Source organism: Dermacentor andersoni, chromosome 8, assembly GCF_023375885.2.
Source record: "Dermacentor andersoni chromosome 8, qqDerAnde1_hic_scaffold, whole genome shotgun sequence".
NCBI classification, from domain to species: domain Eukaryota; kingdom Metazoa; phylum Arthropoda; class Arachnida; order Ixodida; family Ixodidae; genus Dermacentor; species Dermacentor andersoni.
The window spans coordinates 42,985,998-43,008,858 of NC_092821.1; the positions used below are offsets into that span (position 1 = coordinate 42,985,998).

General features: G+C 46.7%; 1 protein-coding gene across 1 annotated transcript; it reads left to right on the forward strand.

Moving 5' to 3' along the window:
• Window positions 1-9,614: 9,614 nt before the first annotated feature.
• Window positions 9,615-10,497, forward strand: LOC140220017 (uncharacterized). The gene has a single exon (XM_072290159.1). It carries the CDS (start codon window positions 9,688-9,690, stop codon window positions 10,423-10,425), a length of 738 nt encoding a protein of 245 aa, XP_072146260.1. The 5' UTR covers window positions 9,615-9,687; the 3' UTR covers window positions 10,426-10,497.
• The last annotated feature ends 12,364 nt before the right edge of the window (window positions 10,498-22,861 follow it).

Here is a 22,861-nt window from a genome sequence, read left to right on the forward strand (position 1 = left end):
GCTTCTGTGCACAAAGGAAATTCCTTCCGCGGATGCTATGACCAGAACTGAGGCTGAAATTTGGTGCAACAATGATTGTCAACGAGGTTTGAAAGCAAACTAATTGGAACGTTATGTAAAAGTTAGCGCTGCGGGGTTTTAATGTGAAACGCACAAGAACGAGGCACTAGGACGCACAAAACTCAATCAAAAACGCAGCTGCAAACGCGACATGACGATTTAGAAGGGAAAAAAACGATTGTGCACCATGCATGTATTATTCACATAAGTTAACCAGTAAGCACTCACCGTTAAGACGAGGGTAGAGAAGCAAACTCCTTGGAACATGTCCAGTTCCTTCATTTGCTCGATCAACTGGCGACCCGTCCACGGCTCGTCGAAAGGGACGACGACATTTCTGTCACCGTAGGTTAGGAGACACTTGGATCCCATCGTTTTATCTAAGGCCAAGGACTGCGTACAAGCGTGGCGTCGTTGTCAAATCGGAAGAATGCTTCGCACAAGCCTACCGCAGCACATGTGCTCTACACATGGCTCTACATATACACACGTGGATTGGGTGGATGGATAGATGGTGGCTACACCATAGAGGCTACACCCTTTGAAACGGGCGGCGGCTGGCGCCACGTGGCCTTTTGCTCCCCCTTGGACCAAACAGACTAAATAATTGTTTTTTTAACTCTGTGGTACGTAAATAAAGAAGAATACTGTAACTGAAACAATTTTTCTGCCATGATTTGCTTTTGAAGATTACTAACCAACCCAGTCGTGTTACCAAACGCGCTGTTAAATGACATGTTAGCGGCCCGTGCTTGTCCGTTGTTTGTTTGTTTTGTTCGCGAAGCCTACAGCGAAAGGTGCAGCTACTCAACCATGCTTTCAGCGGCGTTGCGGCGTATTCGTATCTTCCGAGTGCCAGATGGTAATACTCGTATTGCTTGTGGATGTGTGTGAAGTCTCCGATTATCAAGAACTTGTTCACGCTCCTGACGGCTCTCGCCCGTTATTTGGATGAACAGCAAGGACACGTGGCTTTCCCGAGAGCAACGGAGCACGTTTCTAACGCACGGAAACGGTCTGAGGGTGTGTAAATACAACGATGAATGTGAAGTACTGCCCGAGGTGCCCGTTCTTCTCTTACCAGCTAACAAGAGTGATGGAGCACATAGGTTTAGTGCACAGTGGAGAGCCAAACTTCAGCATATTGTGCGGCATCGAAGGCTGTGCCAACACGTACAGAAACTTTTCCTCGTATAGGTCACAGCTATATCGCCGCCACACAGCCGTGCTTGAAGACAATGGCAGCAACTGTCATCAGCGGTCCTTCGAGCTTCCAAGTGTTGAATGTGGCGCTGAACTGCCATCAAGCGAAGAGTTTCTTCAAGAAATGGACAGCGCTGACATGTCAGACAATGACAGCTGTAATCCGCAGAAAGAAGCCTCCGCGAAAAATTTGCCATCACAGCAGAGGACAGCTCCAAATAACTTTGAGTGCTTTCTGCAACAAGCGAAATCTACCATATGGAATTTCTTCTTTTCCGTTACAGCACAACATAGCTTGCCGCATGTTGCAGCTGGGAAGATATTTACTGAATTGATAGTAGTGTTTGAGCTTGTGCTGAAGGCATATGGCAAAGAGCTTGTGCACACAATGAAGGCAGTAGAAATGGGCCCTGAATTACAGAGTCTTCTTGACTGTTCATTTCTGCCTGAACTGTTTAATGGAATTCACAGCAAATGGAAACAGGAAAAATATGTAATGCAAGATTTTCCATTTGTGCCAGCTGAAGAGCACTATGTAGGCAATGCTGCAAAGTATCATTACGTCCCATTGCCAAAGCTCCTGACCGTAATTTGTCAGCTCCCAGACCTTGCAGCTCATTTGACGACACCAAATATTGAGAGGCATGAACACTCAGTGTACAAAGATTACACAGATGGCCTTGAGAGCAGCACACACAGCATTATTCTTTTATTTTACACAGATGAGATAGAAGTCGTAAATACCCTCGGAGCAAAACGAGGCAAGCACAAGCTCCTTGCTGTATACTGTGGCTTGTTGAACCTCCACGTCAAGTATAGATCCCAGCTTGACAATATCTATCTGATCATGCTTGTGCGCTATGTGCATGTCAAGATTCATGGTCTGGGCAGCATACTGCAGCCACGGTTGGATGATTTGAAGAAGATGCACAAGGAGGGCCTCACATTAAGTGTTGAAGGACATGACATAAATGGCAGAGTAGTTGTGTTCGCCTTTTGTGGAGGCAATCTGTCGTTGAACCGCCTAGGTGGTTTCTCCTGCTGCTTTAGCAACGGACGAGTTTGTTGTTACTGCATGATATCAGCAAAGCACCTAGCAGAAAAGACCAGCGAAGTAGTGTGTCAAGCACGCACATTGGGCAGGCATGAGTTGCATCTAGCAGCTGTTGCTGTAAACGTAGCCAACAGACGGCTTTATGGTGTCAATGAGGCCTCTCCTCTACTTCAGCTTCCGTACTTTGATGTGACTCGGCAGTTACCTCCGGATATCATGCACGATATCTTGGAAGGTGGAGCAGAATGTGTCCTTCGACAAGTCTTAAAATCACTCTTATCTTGTAAATTGCTGTCTAAGCAAGATCTTGATGAAGTGTCGTCATTTGAGTATGGGCAAAATGACGCAAAAAACAAACCTCCACCGATAAACACCTCATTTCTCAAAGCTAATTCTGTCTTGGCAGGAACTGCATCGAGCAAATGGTGTTTGTTGAGATTTTTCCCACTGATCGTTGGAGCAAGGGTCCCGGAAGGAAATGAAGATTGGGAGGTACTTTTGAAGTTTGGTGAGATCATTGATATCATCTTTGCCTCAGAAATCTCATCTTCACGCCTTCCATACTTGGATGTCCTTGTACAAAGCTTTTTGGTTGAGTTTGTAGAAAAGTATGGCCCTTAAGTGCTCATCCCCAAGCTGCATTACATCGTGCACTATGCCAGGTTTGTGCGTGAGGTTGGCTCTCTGAAAAACTTCTGGTCAATGAGATTTGAGGCTAAGCACCAGAGTTTCAAGAGACAGGCAGCAATTGTAAAGAATTTTCGAAATTTGACGCATACTCTGGCCCAAAAGCACCAGATAAAACAGAACTGTAAACTGCACACATTTCGATTATACCAAGAACTCGAAACAGCAGGAAGCAAGCCTATTGAATGGAGCACACTCCCAACTTGTGCCAAAGCAGTTCTGCCAACGACAGTCCATGAAGTCAGAAGTGCAATGGTTGATCGACGCACTTACAAAGCTGGTAGTGTTCTAGTCATGAAAACGGAGGATAGTCCAGAGTTTTATGAGATTGAGCGACTACTTGTGGCAAGAAGAGTGCTCTATACACTCACGAGAACACTGGTTGTAGAGTATTTTGACAGGCACCGGTACTGCTATTGTACCCAAAGATCAGATGAACAGAAAATTCAAGAGGCTAGTGAGAGATACGAGCCATACCTGCTGGACGTCTATGGAAGTGGTGAACTGGTCCCCAAATGGGAAACTTGGTGACAAACTTGTGACTTCATTAATACTGCAACATTCTGTTTACTCATGAGTAGAGTCCTCTTATGAGCAGAGATCTTATGAAGTTATGAGTAGAGATCCCATCTGCTTCCAATAAACTTAGTTGCAAGTGGTGCTCTTTTTTGTCCTGAACTTCTTTCCACCCTTGGTTATGTCTTAACATTGTGCAATAAGCAGAGTGCTTTATTTGTGGGTTTTATATTTCTTAAAAATCGGGGAATAATATCAGGTAAAATCAGGGGGACGTTTAAAGAGCATTCTCTGGGATCTTTTTGTTTGACGGGCATGCATCTCGTCACAGGGAATGCACAAAAACCTGATCCACTCAATTGTCTTTCATAGCAGACGTCATAGATCCAAAGTAAAGCAATCAACTTTCCTGTTTTTAATTTTGTTAGGCACACATTTACGGCACAATCATTATGCTATTATGCAGATCAAAAAAAGTTGCAAGTTGAATGCAAACAGATGCAGAAAACATGTTACAGGTATCGGGCGCAGTAATGTTACTGCTTATAGTGAATTATATAATAATGTTTGTCTTGTGTATTTGCATGATGATGGTCCATAGTCAAAATACTAAATTATGGTGTTTTAACATCTTGAAACTGTCCAGTGGAGTATGAGAGATGACTTACGAGTAGGCTCCAGATTAGTTTTGACCTCCTGGCGCCGCCTAAATATGAATCTAAAGCACGAATCTACAAGTGTTTGCATGCCTCCTCCCCCAAAAAGGAAATATGCCTGCCGCAGTTGCGAGAGAACCCATGGCCTCTTACTCACCAGCATTGTAATTGTAGACAAAAATAATTCCACGTGCATTAGTAAATTACCTGTCTACAATTCTGAAACTGCCAATATTACTATGAGAAGAGACTTGGCAAGCGAGAGAAGATGCAAAAAGGAAAGATGGATGGCAATGGAGCCTTGAAGTTCTTGTACCAGTTCACCGTGAAGTCATAGATTTTGACAGTGCCTTCTTGGACCTAGTTGAGTGAAATGCTAATCGGTAGAACTGTATTACATTGTGTTATAAAGGAGCCAAAAATCGAGGATGGCTCGGTAAAGTTCCTGAAGCTTGCAAAAACAATACTTTGAGATCCGTGACCTCACGCTAACATGCTGTCGCTAAGCTTTCAGCACAAAAGTTACAAAAAAATCAACTTTGACCTTCTTTTTCTCATTTAATAACTTTTGATAATTAACCAATTAACCCACCATTGCTAAATCAGCAAAATCAGTTTTCAAATCCTGGCCATGTTGAATTTTCACAGCTCTTCCTGTAGGTGTTGAAAAGGCACAAATACAGATACTGTGGTGTTTCTTGTGGTATGAAATGGCTGGTTAGTTTCTCTAGAAATTTCACTCAGTTTGATCACGAAACTATGTTGTGGAGAAACGTTTTTGATTGTTATCATTCATGTAAATAAAGTTATAATGAAGGGAAAATGAGACATCCACTCAAACGCAGCTAAGTGCTACAAACGAAACCCATACCCCAGTTAAAAATGACAACAGAGGTTGTGTTCAGTACTACAGAAATTTCTGTTGTACAACAGGATTTTTCTGTAGTAACTACAGATTCCTGATGGAGCGACATACTTTTCTGATGTACAACAGACATTTCTTGTTATGACTACAGAAGTACACTCTGTCGTATGTCTGTTGTTACAACAGAAAGCTGAAGCTCTACAACAGATGCTTGTAGTACTACAGAAAAATTTGTCATCACTACAGGCACCCTGTTGTCCCAACAGAAATGTTCCTGAAGTAACCCGACAAACTTCTGTAGTGCTACAGAGAGCTGTTGAAATACTACAGAAACCTATTGTGGCAACAGGCCCCCAATTGTCACAACAGAAGTGTTCCTGAAGTAATGCGACCAACTTCTGTTGTACTACAGAAAAATGTGGTTGTAGGACAGAAACCTATCATTGCAACATGCCCCCAATTGTCATAACAGAAGTGTTCCTGAAGTAATGCGACAAACTTCTGTTGTACTACAGAGAACTGTTCTTCCACAACGGAAAGCTATCGTCGCAACATGTACCCAATGATGACAACAGAAGTGCACTGAAATTCTGCGATGCGACAAGCTTCTGTAGTGCCCAGTTGAAAAAGACAACAGGAATTCCTGTCGCAACTACAGAAATTCTGTTGTACGACAGAAGTTCCTGACGTTTCTTGATTGAGAGACATTTCTGACGTTACGACAGAAATTCTGATGTCGCAACAGAAGCATTCTATCGCGAAGGCCAAGAGTTATGAAGTCGCAACAGAAACGTTCTGTCGCGACAACAAGAGTTCTGAAGTCGGAACAACAGCTTTATATCGTGACAGCGACTCCGCCGTTACGACACCAGTTCTGACGTCGCAACAGAAACATTCGGTCGCGACGGCCGAGTTCTGAAGTCGCAACAGAAGCGCTTTCCGTCGCGGCCCTTTGAAATTGTATGTCAGTTTCACATCGGTGATGTACACTGTACTTTTCTCTTGCGCGGTATTCAATCGCGCTTCTTTGAAGCCGGCAATGCTGATAGCACCGACACCGGTATTAAAGTCGACGTGACCAATAGTTATAATTGTGCCGTGACGACGCGGCACCAGCACCACCCTACCGGCCTCCTCAAAATCGGCCACTGATCAAAATCGTACCGTCTACGGGGATGGCTGCGTATCGGTTTTGTTTTACTGGGTAAAATGTGGCACAAAGGCTTGTGGACTTACATGTGCTGTTACACTGACACATTAGTTAATTTCCCAGGAATATTTCAAAGGCTTATGCGAAGCGGAAAAGAAGTTTTGGGTTGTTCCACAAAGTTGCGTGAAAAGCGGTCTCGCTCGGGTCACATTAATCTGGTACAGCGCTGCCGTGAGAAGCCAGCATGCTGTCAGAAATGTGAAAGGGTTTATTGGTGGCGCCTAATGCGAAGGCACAGCGACCGGGAACGGCGAGGCAGCCCGAAGCACTGTCCAAACGGACGCCAGCAATCAACAGCGCGAGCGGAGACGAGCCGCGTGTTGGCGATGCGGGTGTGCCGCGAGGCGCGTCTTCTTCTTCACAATCTCCCCCCGGACAAAAAGAGCCATCCTGGCGCCTTAAGAATCGGGAGGTAGAGGGTCGTGGTAGGGCTTGAGACGCGAGACGTGGACAATGTCACGTCCACGCCGGCGCAAGTCTTCAGGTGGTGACAGGGGCTCAATGAGAAAATTCACCGGGGACGTTTATTCCAAGACTCGGTAAGGCCCTTCGAATTTTGGGACGAGTTTCGAGGAAAGCCCCGGCGTTTGGAAAGGGACCGACAACCACACAAGAACGCCTGGAGCGTAGGTGGTGTTTGGACGCGTGTCGATGCGGTTTTCTTTCTGGCGCTGCTGTTGCTCTGCCGTAAAGGAGCGCGCTAGCTGGCGGCATTCTGCGGCTTGTCGGGCGACGTCGGACACAGGTAGACACTCGGAGGCGTCAGGACGGTATGGAAGGAGCGTGTCGATGGTATGCGTCGGCTCGCGACCATACAGGAGTAAGAAAGGTGAAAATCCCGTAGTGGCCTGGATCGCGGTGTTGTACGCGAACGTGATGAATGGAAGGATGCGGTCCCAGTTACCATGATCAGATGCCACGTACATAGAGAGCATATCACCAAGTGTGCGGTTAAATCGCTCTGTGAGCCCGTTAGTCTGTGGATGGTATGCCGTGCTTGTCCGATGAATAATGTGGCATTCCGAAAGCAAACTTTCGACGACTTCGGAGAGGAAGGCGCGACCTCGATCGCTGAGGAGTTCTCGAGGTGCGCCGTGTCGAAGCACGAAGCGATGTAGGACGAAAGAGGCTACATCCCGCGCTGTAGCACTCGGTAAAGCAGCAGTTTCGGCGTAGCGTGTCAAATGGTCAACAGCAACTACGATCCACCGATTGCCGTCTGGCGTCATAGGAAGCGGGCTGTATAGGTCGATGCCGACGCGATCGAAGGGTGCGGCAGGGCACGGGAGCGGCTGCAAGGCACCAGACGGGCGTAAAGGCGGCGATTTCGCGTCGATCGACCTATCTGTTATTCCTGCTGCACTCCCGGACACGTCGCCCGATATTGCCGCCGTCGCCCTCAAGCGTTCGGCGACGCCTCGCGGCCCTTCCAGTACGGCAGCCAGCCATTTCGCCAATACGCCGCTCCTTCCCCCCAACCGTACGCTCGTGCTGACATCCCAGAATTTCTCACGTCGCTCGCCATCCCCTCGCCGACGCTCGCTCTCCCCAATGCGTCGGCGACCCGCACCACCTGACCAGGAAAACTGAACGTCGCAGTTCAAGAGGCAAGAACTGCGCCCCATTCGAACTGTCTAAGTCCTCGCGCCTCTCCTGCTAACGTGGTCGAAATTTGTGTAGAAGGTGTTCCTGCATTCGCTCTTGTGGATACCGGCGCTGCCGTTTCTGTGATAGCCGCCAAACTGTGCCGTTCGCTGCGCAAGGTGACCACGCCGCTTTCTGGACTGTCGCTTCGTACGGCAAGCGCGCAGCACGTCACTCCGCACGCAGCCTGTACTGTACGTGTGCTTATTCACGGCATTGTTTACATCGTCGAGTGTATTGTTCTTCCCACCTGCTCACATGACGTCATCCTCGGATGGGACTTCTTATCCAGCCATAAAGCCGTGATCGACTGCGCACGCGCCGAAGTTGAATTTTCCCCTTGTGACGCACCCTTGGACGAAGATTGCGACCGCCCTTCTAAACTTACCGTGCGCGAGGACACAGATATTCCACCTGGCTCCTTCGCCCTCGTACCTGTCTCTTGCGATGCCATCGCTGATGCAACGGTCTTCTTCACACCGTCCGACGTCTTCATGAGCCGTAAATCCCTCCCACTACCCTTCGCGACGCTTGACATGGCTGGCGGCTGCAGCAATTTATACTTTTACAATCCCCTCTGTGCGCCTATTACGTTGCTCGTTGGCGAATGCCTTGGCTTCGTGGAACTCCTCGACTCTTCGTCTTTGGTTGACGTCCCCGGAGACTCTTTTGATGTCGACTGCGGCCAACCGTCTTCGATGTCCGCGCTTGAGGAAACGTCCAGGGATGCGTTCTCGAATGCCATCGCCGATACCCTCACACCTGCCGAACGCGCCGACCTTCTTGATCTCCTGCACAAATTTAGAAATTCATTCGACGTTTCACAACCTCGCCTGGGCCGCACGTCGGAAGTGCAGCACTACATTGACACCGGTTCACATCAGCCGTTACGTCAACGACCGTACCGCGTTTCTGCCAAAGAGCGTCGTGTCATTACCACCCAAGTCGAAGTACGATATTCGCGTCGTATACCGCAGCGGACGCACACACTCCGACGCAGACGCCTTGTCTCGTTCACCTTTACTTCCAGACTCGGCCTGCGGAACAACTTCCGCACATTCCGTGTCATCTCTCGACATGGACTCCTTTGTCACCGCACAACGTCGTGACCCGTGGATCGCTTCTCTTTTCGACTATCTTTCTGGATCATCGACCATCCCTGTACCCCGCACCTCCACCAATTGTGAAAGGGTTTATTGGTGGCGCCTAATGCGAAGCCACAGCGACCGGGAACGGCGAGGCAGCCCGAAGCACTGTCCAAACGGACGCCAGCAATCAACAGCGCGAGCGGAGACGAGCCGCGTGTTGGCGATGCGGCTGTGCCGCGAGGCGCGTCTTCTTCTTCACAGAAAGAACACTCATCCACGAGTGTTTATGTAGCTATTTTCCATTGAACACACGAATTATATGCGCGCTCGAAAGTGTAAAGAACGAGAGACAACTGTCGAAATTAGCAGTAACAACCCTAACAGTCACCGTTGTCTATTTCTGAATTTCTTATTTGATATGGATATCGTACATCAAAATCGATGTTCTAGCACTCCACGATGTACCTGTCGATGGTAAGAACACTCTTGCTCTGCTAGAGATGCGGCACTTGACGCGGTGGAGTGATAGCGGATCTTGGCCCTTAAAATGCAAATGTAAACATCAGCGCATCAGCACATCGTACTATTGACATGGCCAAAATGTACACTCAAAAACCATGTCAGCATTGTCGCATTTGTTCTTACGACAGATTGTTTCTCGTTTTGTCTTCTTACGAGATCAAAGTGATTCATTCTTGCGTACGATGATCCAGATCCGTTTGAAAAGCGTTTTGCCTGAATTTATTGTGTCTAGTGCACAGCCTGTACACTATCGGCTTAAAGGCTACTTGCGAGAGGTAGTCGACTCCCTTCGAATATTAAAAGCTCGGTTTTCCCTTCAGTACCTGAGCACAGTAACAAGAAAGAAACTTTACAAGGATTTAGTTGAAGTTATGATGCCAGTGCCATTGTACCGAATGAAATACTATGGAGGCCCAGGACAAGATGTTTTAAAAAGAGTTAAAAGGATGCCAGTGAGAGCAAGCGTAAAGTCGTTCTTCTTTAAATTGCATACATCTACCCTTCCGGTCAAAACATGGATAGCCGACAAAGGAATATTTGTACCATGGACGACAAACTGTGCGCTATGTAACAAGCCGGAGACCATTGAGCACGCTTTCATTGAGTGCTGGGATGCAATTTTTTATTGGGACGTCTTGCAAAGAACTCTTAAAAAGGAACTGCCGATAACAGCACAGGGTATACGTTTCCTGCCGGTAGACAGCCATCAGGGCTTTCCGTACGACATGATAATGCTCCTGGGCCTCCATAGTCTTTGGAAGACACGGATGGCGGTAACGCACGCCGATGTGAATGCGCGCTCAGCACGAGAAAACTTTGTTGAAAGCATTATCTTCATACGCGAGATATATCGTGTACAGGCAGATCCGCCTGACTGGTTGGGTATTCTTGATGAATTAGTGAATTTCAAGAAATTTTAGCTTGTCACGTTGGTCCAAGTAGCCCAACGGGTTTTTATGTATGTATGTCATTTTGTGAATAAAGAAAAAAAAAAAAAATCAGCGGTGGTGCAGTGGTAAGATGCCGGGCTCGGACTTGTGCGGTCGCAAGTTCGAATCCTTCCCAGGGACGATTTTTTTTACTTTTATATTTTTCTTTTTTGTATAACAAATGTACATAGGCTTAATGAGGTCTCTGTCAATTTTTAATTAAATATTGATCAAGAACTACAGAACTTTCTACTACAGGACGTCACACTACAGACAACAGAACTACAGGCAACAGAACTACAGACAACAGAACTACAGACAACAGAACTACAGGCAACAGAACTACGGGCAACAGAACTACAGAAACAGCGCCCCAAAATACGACAGACTGTGAAAACTTCCTGTTGTGTTTTTCAAGTGGGACGGGTCCCTCAAAAGAAAAGCTTCGCAGTAGTAGAAAAGAGCGTCCTAGTCCTGGACTCGAATCCGGGACCACCGCCTTTCTGGGGCAGCCGCTCTACCAACTGAGCTAACCAGGCGGCAGGCGACGTCGAATTTATCAACAACTCGGAAGCAAAGGGAAGAGTTTGACGTAATAGTTCAGCGGAAAGCCGCAAGGTGGAGAGAAGTAAATAATAAAGGGAAAATGAGACATCCACCCAAACGTAGCTAAGTGCTACAAGTTCTAAGTGCTGATGGGTTTCCGCAGAACTATTGCGTAAAAAAAGTTACTCATAGTTGCCTTTGAACTTGTACTTGTGGAATGGATCAGTTGTGTGTTAATGGAAAGCACAGCCTCAGTGGCAGGTTTAGTAGTGTGTGGCTGGTGTCTGAATTACTAGAAGAAAGAATGAAGCAGGCAGAGACAAGCTATTTTTTATGCGACAGGATTCAAGTGTTGGGAGGAAGGGGGTCTGTTTCAGTTCAGTAATAGTGACATGTCTGGAATACTGGCAGGATATATATAAAACACGCTGCACATTTTTGTTTGCCTCCTATATCGAAACTGAGATAGGATTAAGGTGAATGCCATATGGATTGTGCATATAAGCAAGTTGCAGTTCCTTGTTTCTATGAACACATTTTTTACCTCTATATAGCATGTGGTTTTATGAAGATTTCACTTACAGCATCCATTCAGTTGGGCAGCAAAGTCAAATTCACTGAAACGGATATAATCAATGCTGCATATTGCCATCTTTTTACAGAACACTGCAGTGAAAAAAACTCACACAATTTGCTCCTTCTGAAGATAAACAATGTACAGTGCTGCTCATAATTATGGTTACTAGAAAATAGCTCTGCACATTGTTTGCTACTTTTATGCATGAATTTACCCACCACAGTCACTCTGTGGTCACGAAATTCTGCTGGTTAGTATGAGGCCATGCGATCAAATCTAAACAGCAGTTGCATTTCGATAAAGGCGTAATGCAAGGATGCTGACATGCTTATATTCAGGTGCACTAAGCATTAATGAACCACAGGTGATCATAATTATTCCACAGCCGCGCACTTGGGCACCCTTATGGACATAGTGCTTACTTTGGAGGCCAAACATCATCACTTATCATTCTGCATAAATTCTCTAAAGCTAAAATCTCATTATGGTAAGTCTAATGTGCACACATACATAAAGTAAGGCATCCTGATGTGACCGAATTTTTTTGGTTAATTATGAATCATTTCAGTGCTGATTCAGTTAGGTGGGCCCACTGTACGTTGTGCTAGGTTAAGTTTATGCGGTTATAATCAATGTAAAATGTTTCAGCAGCTTACCTTAGTTACAGTTACCGTATATCAGCTCTAGCTGGTTTAGGCTAGCTCAGCATAAGTGATGCCAGGTCTCACTAGCACTAGCTGATCTGTGGTTAAGCGACGTTATATTGATTTATTCTGGGATTTACTTTTGTAAAATTGAGCTACGTTCATGTGCCTGGTAAAGCCAACTTAAAAAAGGTTGCCTAGGGCAGACTGGGATCAACTTATATAAGGTAGCTGAATCACCAGGCTTTGGCAAATCACTGTGAGTTGTGCTGCGTTAGGTCATGTTAAACTCGTTTGTGACACATGAGGCTCGCTTGCTTATTTGATGCAAGAATAAGTTGGGTCACCAAATGGATAACTTTTGGTAAAGCTGAGTGAAAAATTGAAATGTCAAATAAATTGTTAAGGCAGACCCTAATTATGACCAATATTTCAGTGTACCATAAAAGAAGTATGCAGGGTTGAAGTACTATTACCAAAGATATTGACCTGTTCACAAGAGTGCAAGTCAGTTATACATCTGGTGTTCGTCACAAGGCTACATATACAGAGAGACTTAATTATATATTCATGATAATAAAAGTAGCCACCATCCTTTATTTCTGTTATTGGTGTTTTTGCCTTCATGAATTTATGCCTTATTATGTCTGAAACTGAGGCATGTGTTGACAAAAACTCACTGAAAAAGATGGCAAAATAAGTTATTAGCCTTCCAATTCAGTCCATTATGAATGAATGCATCTTGTACCAGAATGTGCTCAGAATAAAGCCTAATCAATCACAGAGATAGAAATACCAAACAAACAGTGCAATTTGGTACGTTATATGCAAATATATGTTGTAACCAGATGTGTTGTAATGAAGTTATACTACAAGCTGAATATTTCTGTGTTTGTAGGTATAGAATGTCAGGGATGTATGCAATTATAGGATCAATGGGGTAGATGCTGTGAATGTTGCAAATATTTACCAGTTTCTTGAGGTACTCACTGGGCCTTTTCAATTTGTCATCTTGAAATGTTCAGGACTGTCCGAAACACTGCATATACGATGCTCATTGGCCAAAAACACCACCGCGGGCAGTCCAGGATTGTTGGGCATGTATAATGAAAGAGCACCATTGTCCCTCCAAGTCACTCAGAAGAACTGAGCGATTAGTGTAACATTTGTACAGATTACAAAAACATTTTTTGCTGCAGATGCCATCATATGTGTACAGGGAGTTCTTAGCGGACACAGTGCACTCATTTTGGCATAATAAATACAGGGACCAAACCAAAAGTTATTTTGAATTTTGCTGCTTGCTAATGTTTTACTCCCTTTCTGCGAAATTGAGACTTTACGTAACTCAGCGGGCTTCTTCGATTATCCACCCCTGACAGTCCCAGACTACCCGAGGTGGTGCTTTCAGCCAATGAGTGTGGCATATATGCAGTGTGTCGGACAGTCGAAGACTGTCGGGGACAGATAATTGTAGAAGCCCACTGTGTTTGTCTAACCGGCATAGTATGTGCAAATTTGTAAAGCTAACCCAGAAACTACATTGACAGGGATAAAAAAGGTGGCAGAGTGGACACAAGACTTGCAACTGATCAGTTATATGAAGGAAAATTACAAGCTTGCATGTCATGCCTACATTAGACAACAGAAACCATTCTAACTTAATCAAAGTTTGTGTGCTACTCCTATAAAGTTCTTGTGCAGTGCAAATATATCTGCTACCCTTTTGTTTTCAGAATAAATTTTCAAGCAGTACATACATCAAACAAGCTTTCGTGTTTCTCTGATTCAGTATTGCCATTATAATAGTCATAAACCTCTTGACCTTTTACAATGCTCACTTATCATGTTGACTAGATGCTGATGTGTTGTTTCAAATTGTGCATATGTGAATGGTTGTTTACATTTTTTCTTATACATTTGTTTCTTCTCTTGTTAAATGCAGCAGTTATTTGTTTTAATTTGATGGACAGGGCGCGTTCTTTCTTAGTATCCATAATACATTGTTTCATTATAAAAAATTTCACTTATACATGCTGTTGGAATCGCACCGCTGGCACGAGTTGTTGGAACCTCAGTGCTGATGCCCGTTATTGCAAATGGGTCGCAAGCCCCAAGGGTAGCGTTGGCCTGGCGGCCTGGGGCACTGGAAGCATCCGAAGGTCCCGGCAAAGCATGAGTCGACTGGTAACAGAACAACTGGTTTATTCTAACATCGCAAAAGAGCGGGCGGTCAGGTCGACCGAAGTGAGAGACGGGAGAGCACGTAACTCGACAGAAGAAATCGGAGCCTCTCTCTCGGCGTCCGGGGGCAGCTGCTCTTATAGTCTCGGAGTTGAGGGCGAGAAGGAACGCCTCGTCACTGGCGCACGTGACGGCGCCACGGACACGCTGAGAGACAGGTTGAGACGAGTGTAGTGACGCATCGCCAGGCCGGCGCCGTGGTCAGACCTCCTCGCTTCACTCTTGGGGAGCTCCTCTCCCCGGCTGCCGCGCTTTGACAAGCGTGGGCACACACACACACACGAAGACACGTGGCACTGAAACACGCCTGGACGCGCTTGGCGGGGAGGCGTATCGGCGGCGCTGAACGGGCCAAAATGTCCGCCGCTTTGAACGAAGCCCCGGCGTCCGTTGCATCCGCGCCGGCTATACCGCGCGTCGTAGGCGAAACGTAACAGACCGCCCCGCCGGGGGAAGGAGATCCCGATGGTCAGGGGACTGCATCCGCTGTCCGGAGGGATGTCGCTCGATGATGCACATAACCGAAGTCGGGCGTCCGTCGGCGTTTCTTGAGCGCAGCGCACGGAGAAGGCCTCGTTCTCTCGTTCAGGTTCACACAGGACACTGCAATGTGACTTCGGGAGAGTTGACATTTTTGTTCTCGTTCCCGGCAAGCGTTAGAACTACGCCGAAAGTCAACCGCTCAGTCAGCAAGCACGGCACAACCCTCACTAAGCCCTGCCAGGCTCTTTCCCCTTTTATACTACTGCCTAGTTCCTTACAGTAGTTTAGCAGCACTCAGAACGCGTCCATAAATCGGAAAATTGCACTAGAAAGCACATCATCACTTTGAAACACTACACAAAAGCAATATGTTAAAAATCCTGCCTCAGGAAGAAAAACATCAGTAACAAACAATTTTGAGGCTGATTCCCACGTTAGGGGCTTCGACTTAAGCCATCGGCGTTACCGTTGAGACTCCCCTTTTTGTAACGCACCTCAAAGGAATGTTGTTGCTAAGCGAGCCTCCAGCGCAGGAGGCGGCCATTTGTGGAAGAGATGGTCTGCAGCCATTGGAGAGGGCAGTGATCCGTCTGGAAGCATGCGAAGCGGAGAACGCAGCGAGCGACCGTACACCAGCTCAGCTGGCGAAAACCCCGTAGCCGCATGCGGCGCGGTCCTTAATGCAAACATCACCCCAGGCAGACACAGCTCCCAGTCAGTTTGTTGTTCAAAACACAATGCTCTCAACACGCGCTTCATGACGGAGTGGAGCTTTTCAACGGAATTCGACTGTGGGTGGTACACTGAGCTGTGTAACAGCTTTACCCCGCACCTTTCAAGAAAGGCTGTCGTCAAAGCGCTCGTAAACACCGTGCCCTGATCTGACTGGATTTCCGCAGGAAAACCAACTCGCGCAAATGAGGACAGTAGTGCATTGACTATCTCAACTGAGCTGAGTTCTTTAAGCGGCACTGCTTCAGGGAACTTTGTCGTTGGGCAGATCACAGTCAAAATGTGTCTGTACCCCGTGGCTGTTACCGGCAGAGGTCCCACTGTATCAATAACGAGCCGTCTGAAAGGCTCCGTAATGATAGGTACCAACTTCAACGGCGCCCTCGATTTGTCCCCTGGTTTGCCCACCCGCTGACAGGTGTCGCATGTCTTCACAACGTGGTCTGCGTCCCGAAAACACCCTGGCCAATAGTACTCTTGCAAGAGACGGTCCTTAGTTTTCTTAACTCCTAGGTGTCCGGACCACGAACCCCCATGCGACAAGCGCAACAGATCCTGACGATAGCATTGAGGCACGATCAGCTGATCGAACTCCACTCCTCTGCGGTCTAGATACTTTCGGTACAGGACCCCACCTCTTTCCACAAAGCGAGCATTTTTCTTGGCGATACCTTCCTTGACAATGCAGCGTATGTTTTCTAGGCTGCCATCCTTCTTTTGCTCGGCTATCAAAGCCGCCCGGCTGACTTTTAGCAACCTATTAAGTCCGTCTGACGTAGGCGCGATGAGCAAATCTGCAGATAGCTCTTCTAACTTTCCCGCATCGGGAATTTCCTCTCCAGTATCTGGTGCCTTTAACGCTACAGGCTCAATTTTATTCAGTTCGGGCGTGCTCTGAATATCAGCTTGCTGCGCCTCTGACCCTTTCCCATCGTTCGACAACGTCGGCCCCGCAACTACCGCCTTTGCAGCGAGCTCCCGAACCTTCGATCTGGTTAAGGCCTGAACGCTAGCCTCACCAAACAAAAGCCCCTTCTCGCGCAGGAGGTGATCGGACCTGTTCGAAAATAGGTACGGGTACTGGGGGGGGGCAGCATAGATGACACTGCGGCCTCCGTCTCAAGTGCTCCGAAAGGTCCTTCAATAAGCACTTTTGCTACGGGCAGACACACGCTATGAGCTTCCACGGCTTGCTTGATCCATGCGCACTCGCCCGTGAACATATCGGGTTCTACGTAGGAGGGGTGAACTACATCCATCGTAGCTGCGGAATCGCGAAGCACTCGGCACTCTTTCCCGTTCACGAGGAGGTCTCGCATGTAAGGCTCGAGAAGCTTCATGTTCTCGTCAGTGCTGCATAAGGACAAAAACACGACTTTTGTTTTTGTTTCTGGACACTGCGCCGAAAAGTGACCCGGCTTCTGGCACGTATAACAAACGCGCGCTTGCCTCGTCTCGAACCGCTTTCTGCGTTCGGCTTCGGTTGCCGCCGTCTCCTTACGTTCGGTCGGACTGCTTTCACTCGCATCCGCACTACGTGTGTCCCCCTTTGCTCTCATGGGTGTGAACTTTGGCCTCTCAAACTTGGAGCCAAATTCACCCTTTTGACCGTCCTTAGCTCCGCGAGCCCGACGCGTCACAAACTCCTCGGCTAGCTCAGCGGCTCGAGCCACCGTACTAACGTCTGGCCTATCCAAGACCCAGTACCGCACGTTCTCAGGTAACCGACTATAAAACTGTTCTAGCCCGAAACACTGCAGAACTTTCTCGTGGTCACCAAACGCTTTCTCTTCTTTGAGCCACTCCTGCATGTTTGACATAAGTCTGTAGGCAAACTCTGTATATGACTCACTTTTGCCTTTCTCATTTTCCCGAAACTTCCGACGGAACGCCTCCGCTGACAGCCTGTACTTTTTTAGCAGACTCGATTTCACTTTGTCGAAATCCTCTGCCTCCTCTCTCTTCAAGCGAGCGACTACGTCGGCCGCCTCGCCGGGTAACAAAGTGAGCAAGCGCTGTGGCCACGTTTCCCGAGAGAACCCCTGCTTCTCGCACGTTCGCTCAAAGTTAACCAGGAACAAACCAATGTCCTCTCCAAGCTTAAACGGCCGCATCAGGTCAGTCATTTTGAACGATACTCGTTCTCCTGCACCGTGTGCCTGACTTCCATTACGAGCGCGTTCCATCTCTACCTCGAGACGCTTCATTTCCAAAGCGTGGTCGCGCTCTTCTTTTTCTTTCTCTTTTTGTTCTTTTCGTTCGCGCTCCTGTCTTTTTGCCGTCTCCCTCTCCTCAATGGTCTCAAGGCATTCCGACAGCTCGTCATCTTCAGCTTCTAACTCAAGAATAGCCCTTAGCAGTTCTGGTTTTCTGAGTTTGTCTGAGACATCCAGACCCAACTCTCTTGCAAGCTCCAGCAATTTCGGTTTGCGCAACGACTTCAAATCCATGGCTGCTCTGAATGCTGCTTTCTCTACTGCCTTCTATTGTCTTGCCGCAAACTAACCCGGCAGCAACGACAACCACAATTACCAGCTCTGTTTCTGACACTAACAAAAGCCTGGCAAAACTCAGAAGAAGAAAGTCCCGCACTCACCAAACCTCGCAGCCAAGAATTCAGCGCAGTCGTTCCGCTGCAGGCAACCAGTCATCACACAGGGCTCGTTGCACTGCTCCCGGATGGTCGTTGTGCTGCTCAGCATACAGTCAACCGCATATCTTCGCTGCTGGCCTCCGTTGTCGCGATCTCACCGCTGGCAACCAGCTGTTGGAATCGCACCGCTGGCACGAGTTGTTGGAACCTCAGTGCTGATGCCCGTTATTGCAAATGGGTCGCAAGCCCCAAGGGTAGCGTTGGCCTGGCGGCCTGGGGCACTGGAAGCATCCGAAGGTCCCGGCAAAGCATGAGTCGACTGGTAGCAGAACAACTGGTTTATTCTAACATCGCAAAAGAGCGGGCGGTCAGGTCGACCGAAGTGAGAGACGGGAGAGCACGTAACTCGACAGAAGAAATCGGAGCCTCTCTCTCGGCGTCCGGGGGCAGCTGCTCTTATAGTCTCGGAGTTGAGGGCGAGAAGGAACGCCTCGTCACTGGCGCACGTGACGGCGCCACGGACACGCTGAGAGACAGGTTGAGACGAGTGTAGTGACGCATCGCCAGGCCGGCGCCGTGGTCAGACCTCCTCGCTTCACTCTTGGGGAGCTCCTCTCCCCGGCTGCCGCGCTTTGACAAGCGTGGGCACACACGAAGACACGTGGCACTGAAACACGCCTGGACGCGCTTGGCGGGGAGGCGTATCGGCGGCGCTGAACGGGCCAAAATGTCCGCCGCTTTGAACGAAGCCCCGGCGTCCGTTGCATCCGCGCCGGCTATACCGCGCGTCGTAGGCGAAACGTAACAATGCCTACCTTTCAAGTGAACATATGCAGCAAGATTATCTCTGATCACAGGTGGCAAAGCTTTGTTTAGGCCCACCTAGATACTAATGAGCATTGTATAATGAGCTTCTAGAAGTTCATCTGATGGTGTCCTTAAAATACTAACACTTATAAAATGTCTCTTCTTTAGCAGTGTTGTCAATTTTTCATAAAATTTCTACAGTCCCTCCTTAATGTCCCTATGCAAGCAAACATAAGCATTACCTCCAATGCATCCTTACATGAAAGAGATAGTACAAGAACTGCAGAATAAGGACGACACACTGCACTTTCATGAAATTGGTGAAAGGTCATTAAACAGAGGATTTTAGCACCTGATGTGTATATATATTTATCATTTTCTGTTTGTGTTCTCTCTTGTTAGCTATAGCACAATGCAGTCTTGCTTTTACTTCGCTACGTTCAGTTTATTTGGTTGGTAGCTCTACATAACAGGCCGGGGAGTTATTCTTGTAGTATAAAATGTGCACGGAGCTCCTGTCTCTTTCCTATGCCCCTTGCACTGTTAAAATGCAGGCAGTTCTGTTCATTATGCCTTCATAAAGTAACCCTAAACAAGTTTTTGAACATACTTTCAATTTTACAATTCCCACATGACACCAAAGAAAGGAAGTACGTCTGCACTTGTCATCAAACTGTGTTAAACGCTAAAGCACGTTAGTCAAGGACAAAGAAGCAAAACATACAATATGATAGGTTAGTAGTTCTGAGCTCGGCACATATGTTTTAATTGATTACATTTTTTTATTCCTAGCGTTAAAATGAACACACTTCCACAATTCTTGTAGTGCACATTTGTGTTATCCCTCATTTGATACTGTTGTGTACTATATGTTGCAATTACTGAAGCACCCGGTGCAGCTTTATGAATTGACTGGCATCATGGTGGTTGTAGTATTCTGCATGGACACCCACTATATAATGTATTGGAGATCTGGTTTCAGATGGGTTTTGATTTTAGCAGGGGCTTGATGAGCAACGTATGTGGTGTCCGCATGCTCCTGAGTCAATTCAGCAAGGGTAGCAGTGGTGACATGTAGGATTATTGTGTTCTCATTGAGATATCTGCTTCCAGTGTGAGCACATTGTTCTGCAAAGCAACATTGAGCACAGAGATTTCGCTCTTAGATTGTATGGTTTAGCATTACCCGCCGTGGTTGCTCAGTGGCTATGGTGTTAGGCTGCTGAGCACGAGGTCGTGGGATCGAATCCCGGCGGCGGCCGCATTTCGATGGGGGCGAAATGCGAAAACACCCGTGTACTTAGATTTAGGTGCACGTTAAAGAACCCCAGGTGGTCAAAATTTCCGGAGTCCCCCACTACGGCGTGCCTCATAATCAGAAAGTGGTTTTGGCACGTAAAACCCCATAATAAAAAAAATAAAAAAAATATGGTTTAGCTGGAATCATAAATTAAGCAACTGTGAAAAATATGTTTTATGAAAGGTAAAAGCTTTTAACATCAAAGATACATGGTTTAAAAAAGCATCTGCTACTGAAAGTTAGTGATTAAGATGTTCATGGAAAGGTTGTGTATTCAGTACTGTTCAGTAGGCATACCCACACACTTACATGGTGTAAACATTGCCAAAAATCTCTGCACTTAAGAATGCATTCTCCAGAAGTCATAACTGTTCTTCAGTAGGTAGAAAAATATTCTTTTTCTACCTAACACAATGATGTAATCCGTCCTTACATTAGTGATGGAAATACCTTTTGATGGTTTCACCCTTGCAGTAGCCATACATCTGAGGCTTCATGATGGGATGTCAGAGTTTGTGAGCAAACGTACTTCACCTCGTGTTTTGTCATGTACTGTACCAATTTTTGCTGCAGTGTCTCATGGCATACATACAGAGTCTTTGTTTATTATTTGCAGTGATATCAAGTCTAATTGAAATATATGAACACAGAATGCTGCTTGAGCTGAACAGTGTGGTTCATGGGGACTCAGCAGGGAGGTCCCCTGCTCTGCACTCAGTGTAGTTGCAATGAGGCCTCTACTGCACAGCTAAGCCATTAAGTGATATAGTGTCAGCACAGATATTTTGTTTTCCACCAGTATCTCCTGCAGTCACTAATCATTGTTATGCAGGAAGAGAGGTCTTGGGGATCACGGATATGGATATGAAGCCTAAGCTTGCTTTGAAGAGTGCTTCAAGATTAACAGTGAACCCGGTGGCCTACAGCCCATTTATGGTGCATTTATGAAATAAACAAGTCAGACTCTTTGGGTCATGCTTTGATCTAGATGGCCTCTGTATGGCTGGCTGGCTGCAAGCTAGCAAAAAGATGAAGCCAGGGCCCGATATTATGCAACATTGACATGTCAGTTCAGAACTCAAACCATTATATCCTTCATTCCCTCCAGTTTTCGTTCTTGATGTGCACTGCCTACTTCACACCTGTGAATTGTTGAGATAGTTTCTGTGTTATCGGTGTAAAGGAATTTGCTGTGTAAATGAGTGCAACACAAAGGCATATAAACTGGATGAGTGCTTGTCTTGTCTGTACTCTGGTCACTTGCACTGTGACTGCGCTTAATGCTTGTGCCGACCCATTCGACGTTCCTCCTCAAATGGATGCTTTTCTACCTCTTTTGGAAACGAACTATAGATTTTGTGGCTTGGCCAATTCTCTAACTGCCCAAACAAAAAGGCCTGCGCATATCCAATCTGGGCATTCAGGTCAGAGTGCTACATGTCAAGTTGAAGCAGGTGGTGTTGAACTCGCACAGGTCTCTCACTTGTAACTTCCTATGAGCAGACTCTCTCATTATTGGCCCTTATGCAGAATCTCCTTCTCTATTCTATGTTAAGGTGGCTAATTCGCTGGTACATCTCGAGCAGGTTTACACCTAATCAATGTACTTTTTTCTCCAGTGATAACCTCGTCAGTAGTTTAATTCATTGTCTGTCTGCAGTTACCTCCGGTGAGATGTTTCTCTTTCTGACGAAGTTAGAAAGCAATAAATAACACTGCTAATGTTAAGAGAGAGAGGTGTGAATGAGCCGACGGTGGACCGCCCTGCTCCACTAATATAGCGCTAAGAGAGCAGGCTTCATGTACCGTTTTGTTTGGGGTTGCTGCTCCATTCACAGTAATATCTTTACTCGGACCGCAATTTCTGGAGGTCAAGCTTTACTGGTCAATTTGTGGTGATGCTGAGAACACTGCTCGCTACTTCAACCAGTGCTTCATTTGAAGCCCTTCTTGGATGTCTTGCAGACTTGTGCCTTCTGGATGGACATGACTGCACTACATCCTGCCATTTCCTCCCCCTGCTTGTTGAGTGCTCATGCCTGGTCTGGGTCATGAAATGTGTTGCTGCATTGATAAGTAGGATCCAGGGCCCTCATGTGGTGCTTACAAAAGCACAGAGGGAAATCTGGTTCCGTGAACAATATGTGAATTTAGCAGCACTTCAGTAAGTAGAGGGTCTTTTGGTCTCCATAGTCATTCACTCTAGCACCTGTCATGTATTTGTGATCCAGGGTTCTCACATGGCTAGCCATAATGATGACTTGCATGACTGCTTCTATGTTAAGTCTTACTGACCTGTTCATACCAAAATTAAGTTGCCTACGGAAGACCAGTACCCCTATGAGAAACACTTCCTAGACATACTGGGCCTTGGCGAGGGAAAACCATGTTAAGAGCAATGTATATCAGATGACAATGGCTGCTGACTTCACTATTACTGTGTGAGCTCTTAGATGCAGTGCCTCAGGGTGTCATATTCTGCTAATTCTCAGCTAGCAATA

What these genes read in the sequence shown, in the direction of transcription:
- LOC140220017 (XM_072290159.1), top strand. Translation starts at nt 9,688, where the DNA reads ATGATCCAGATCCGTTTGAAAAGCGTTTTGCCTGAATTTATTGTGTCT.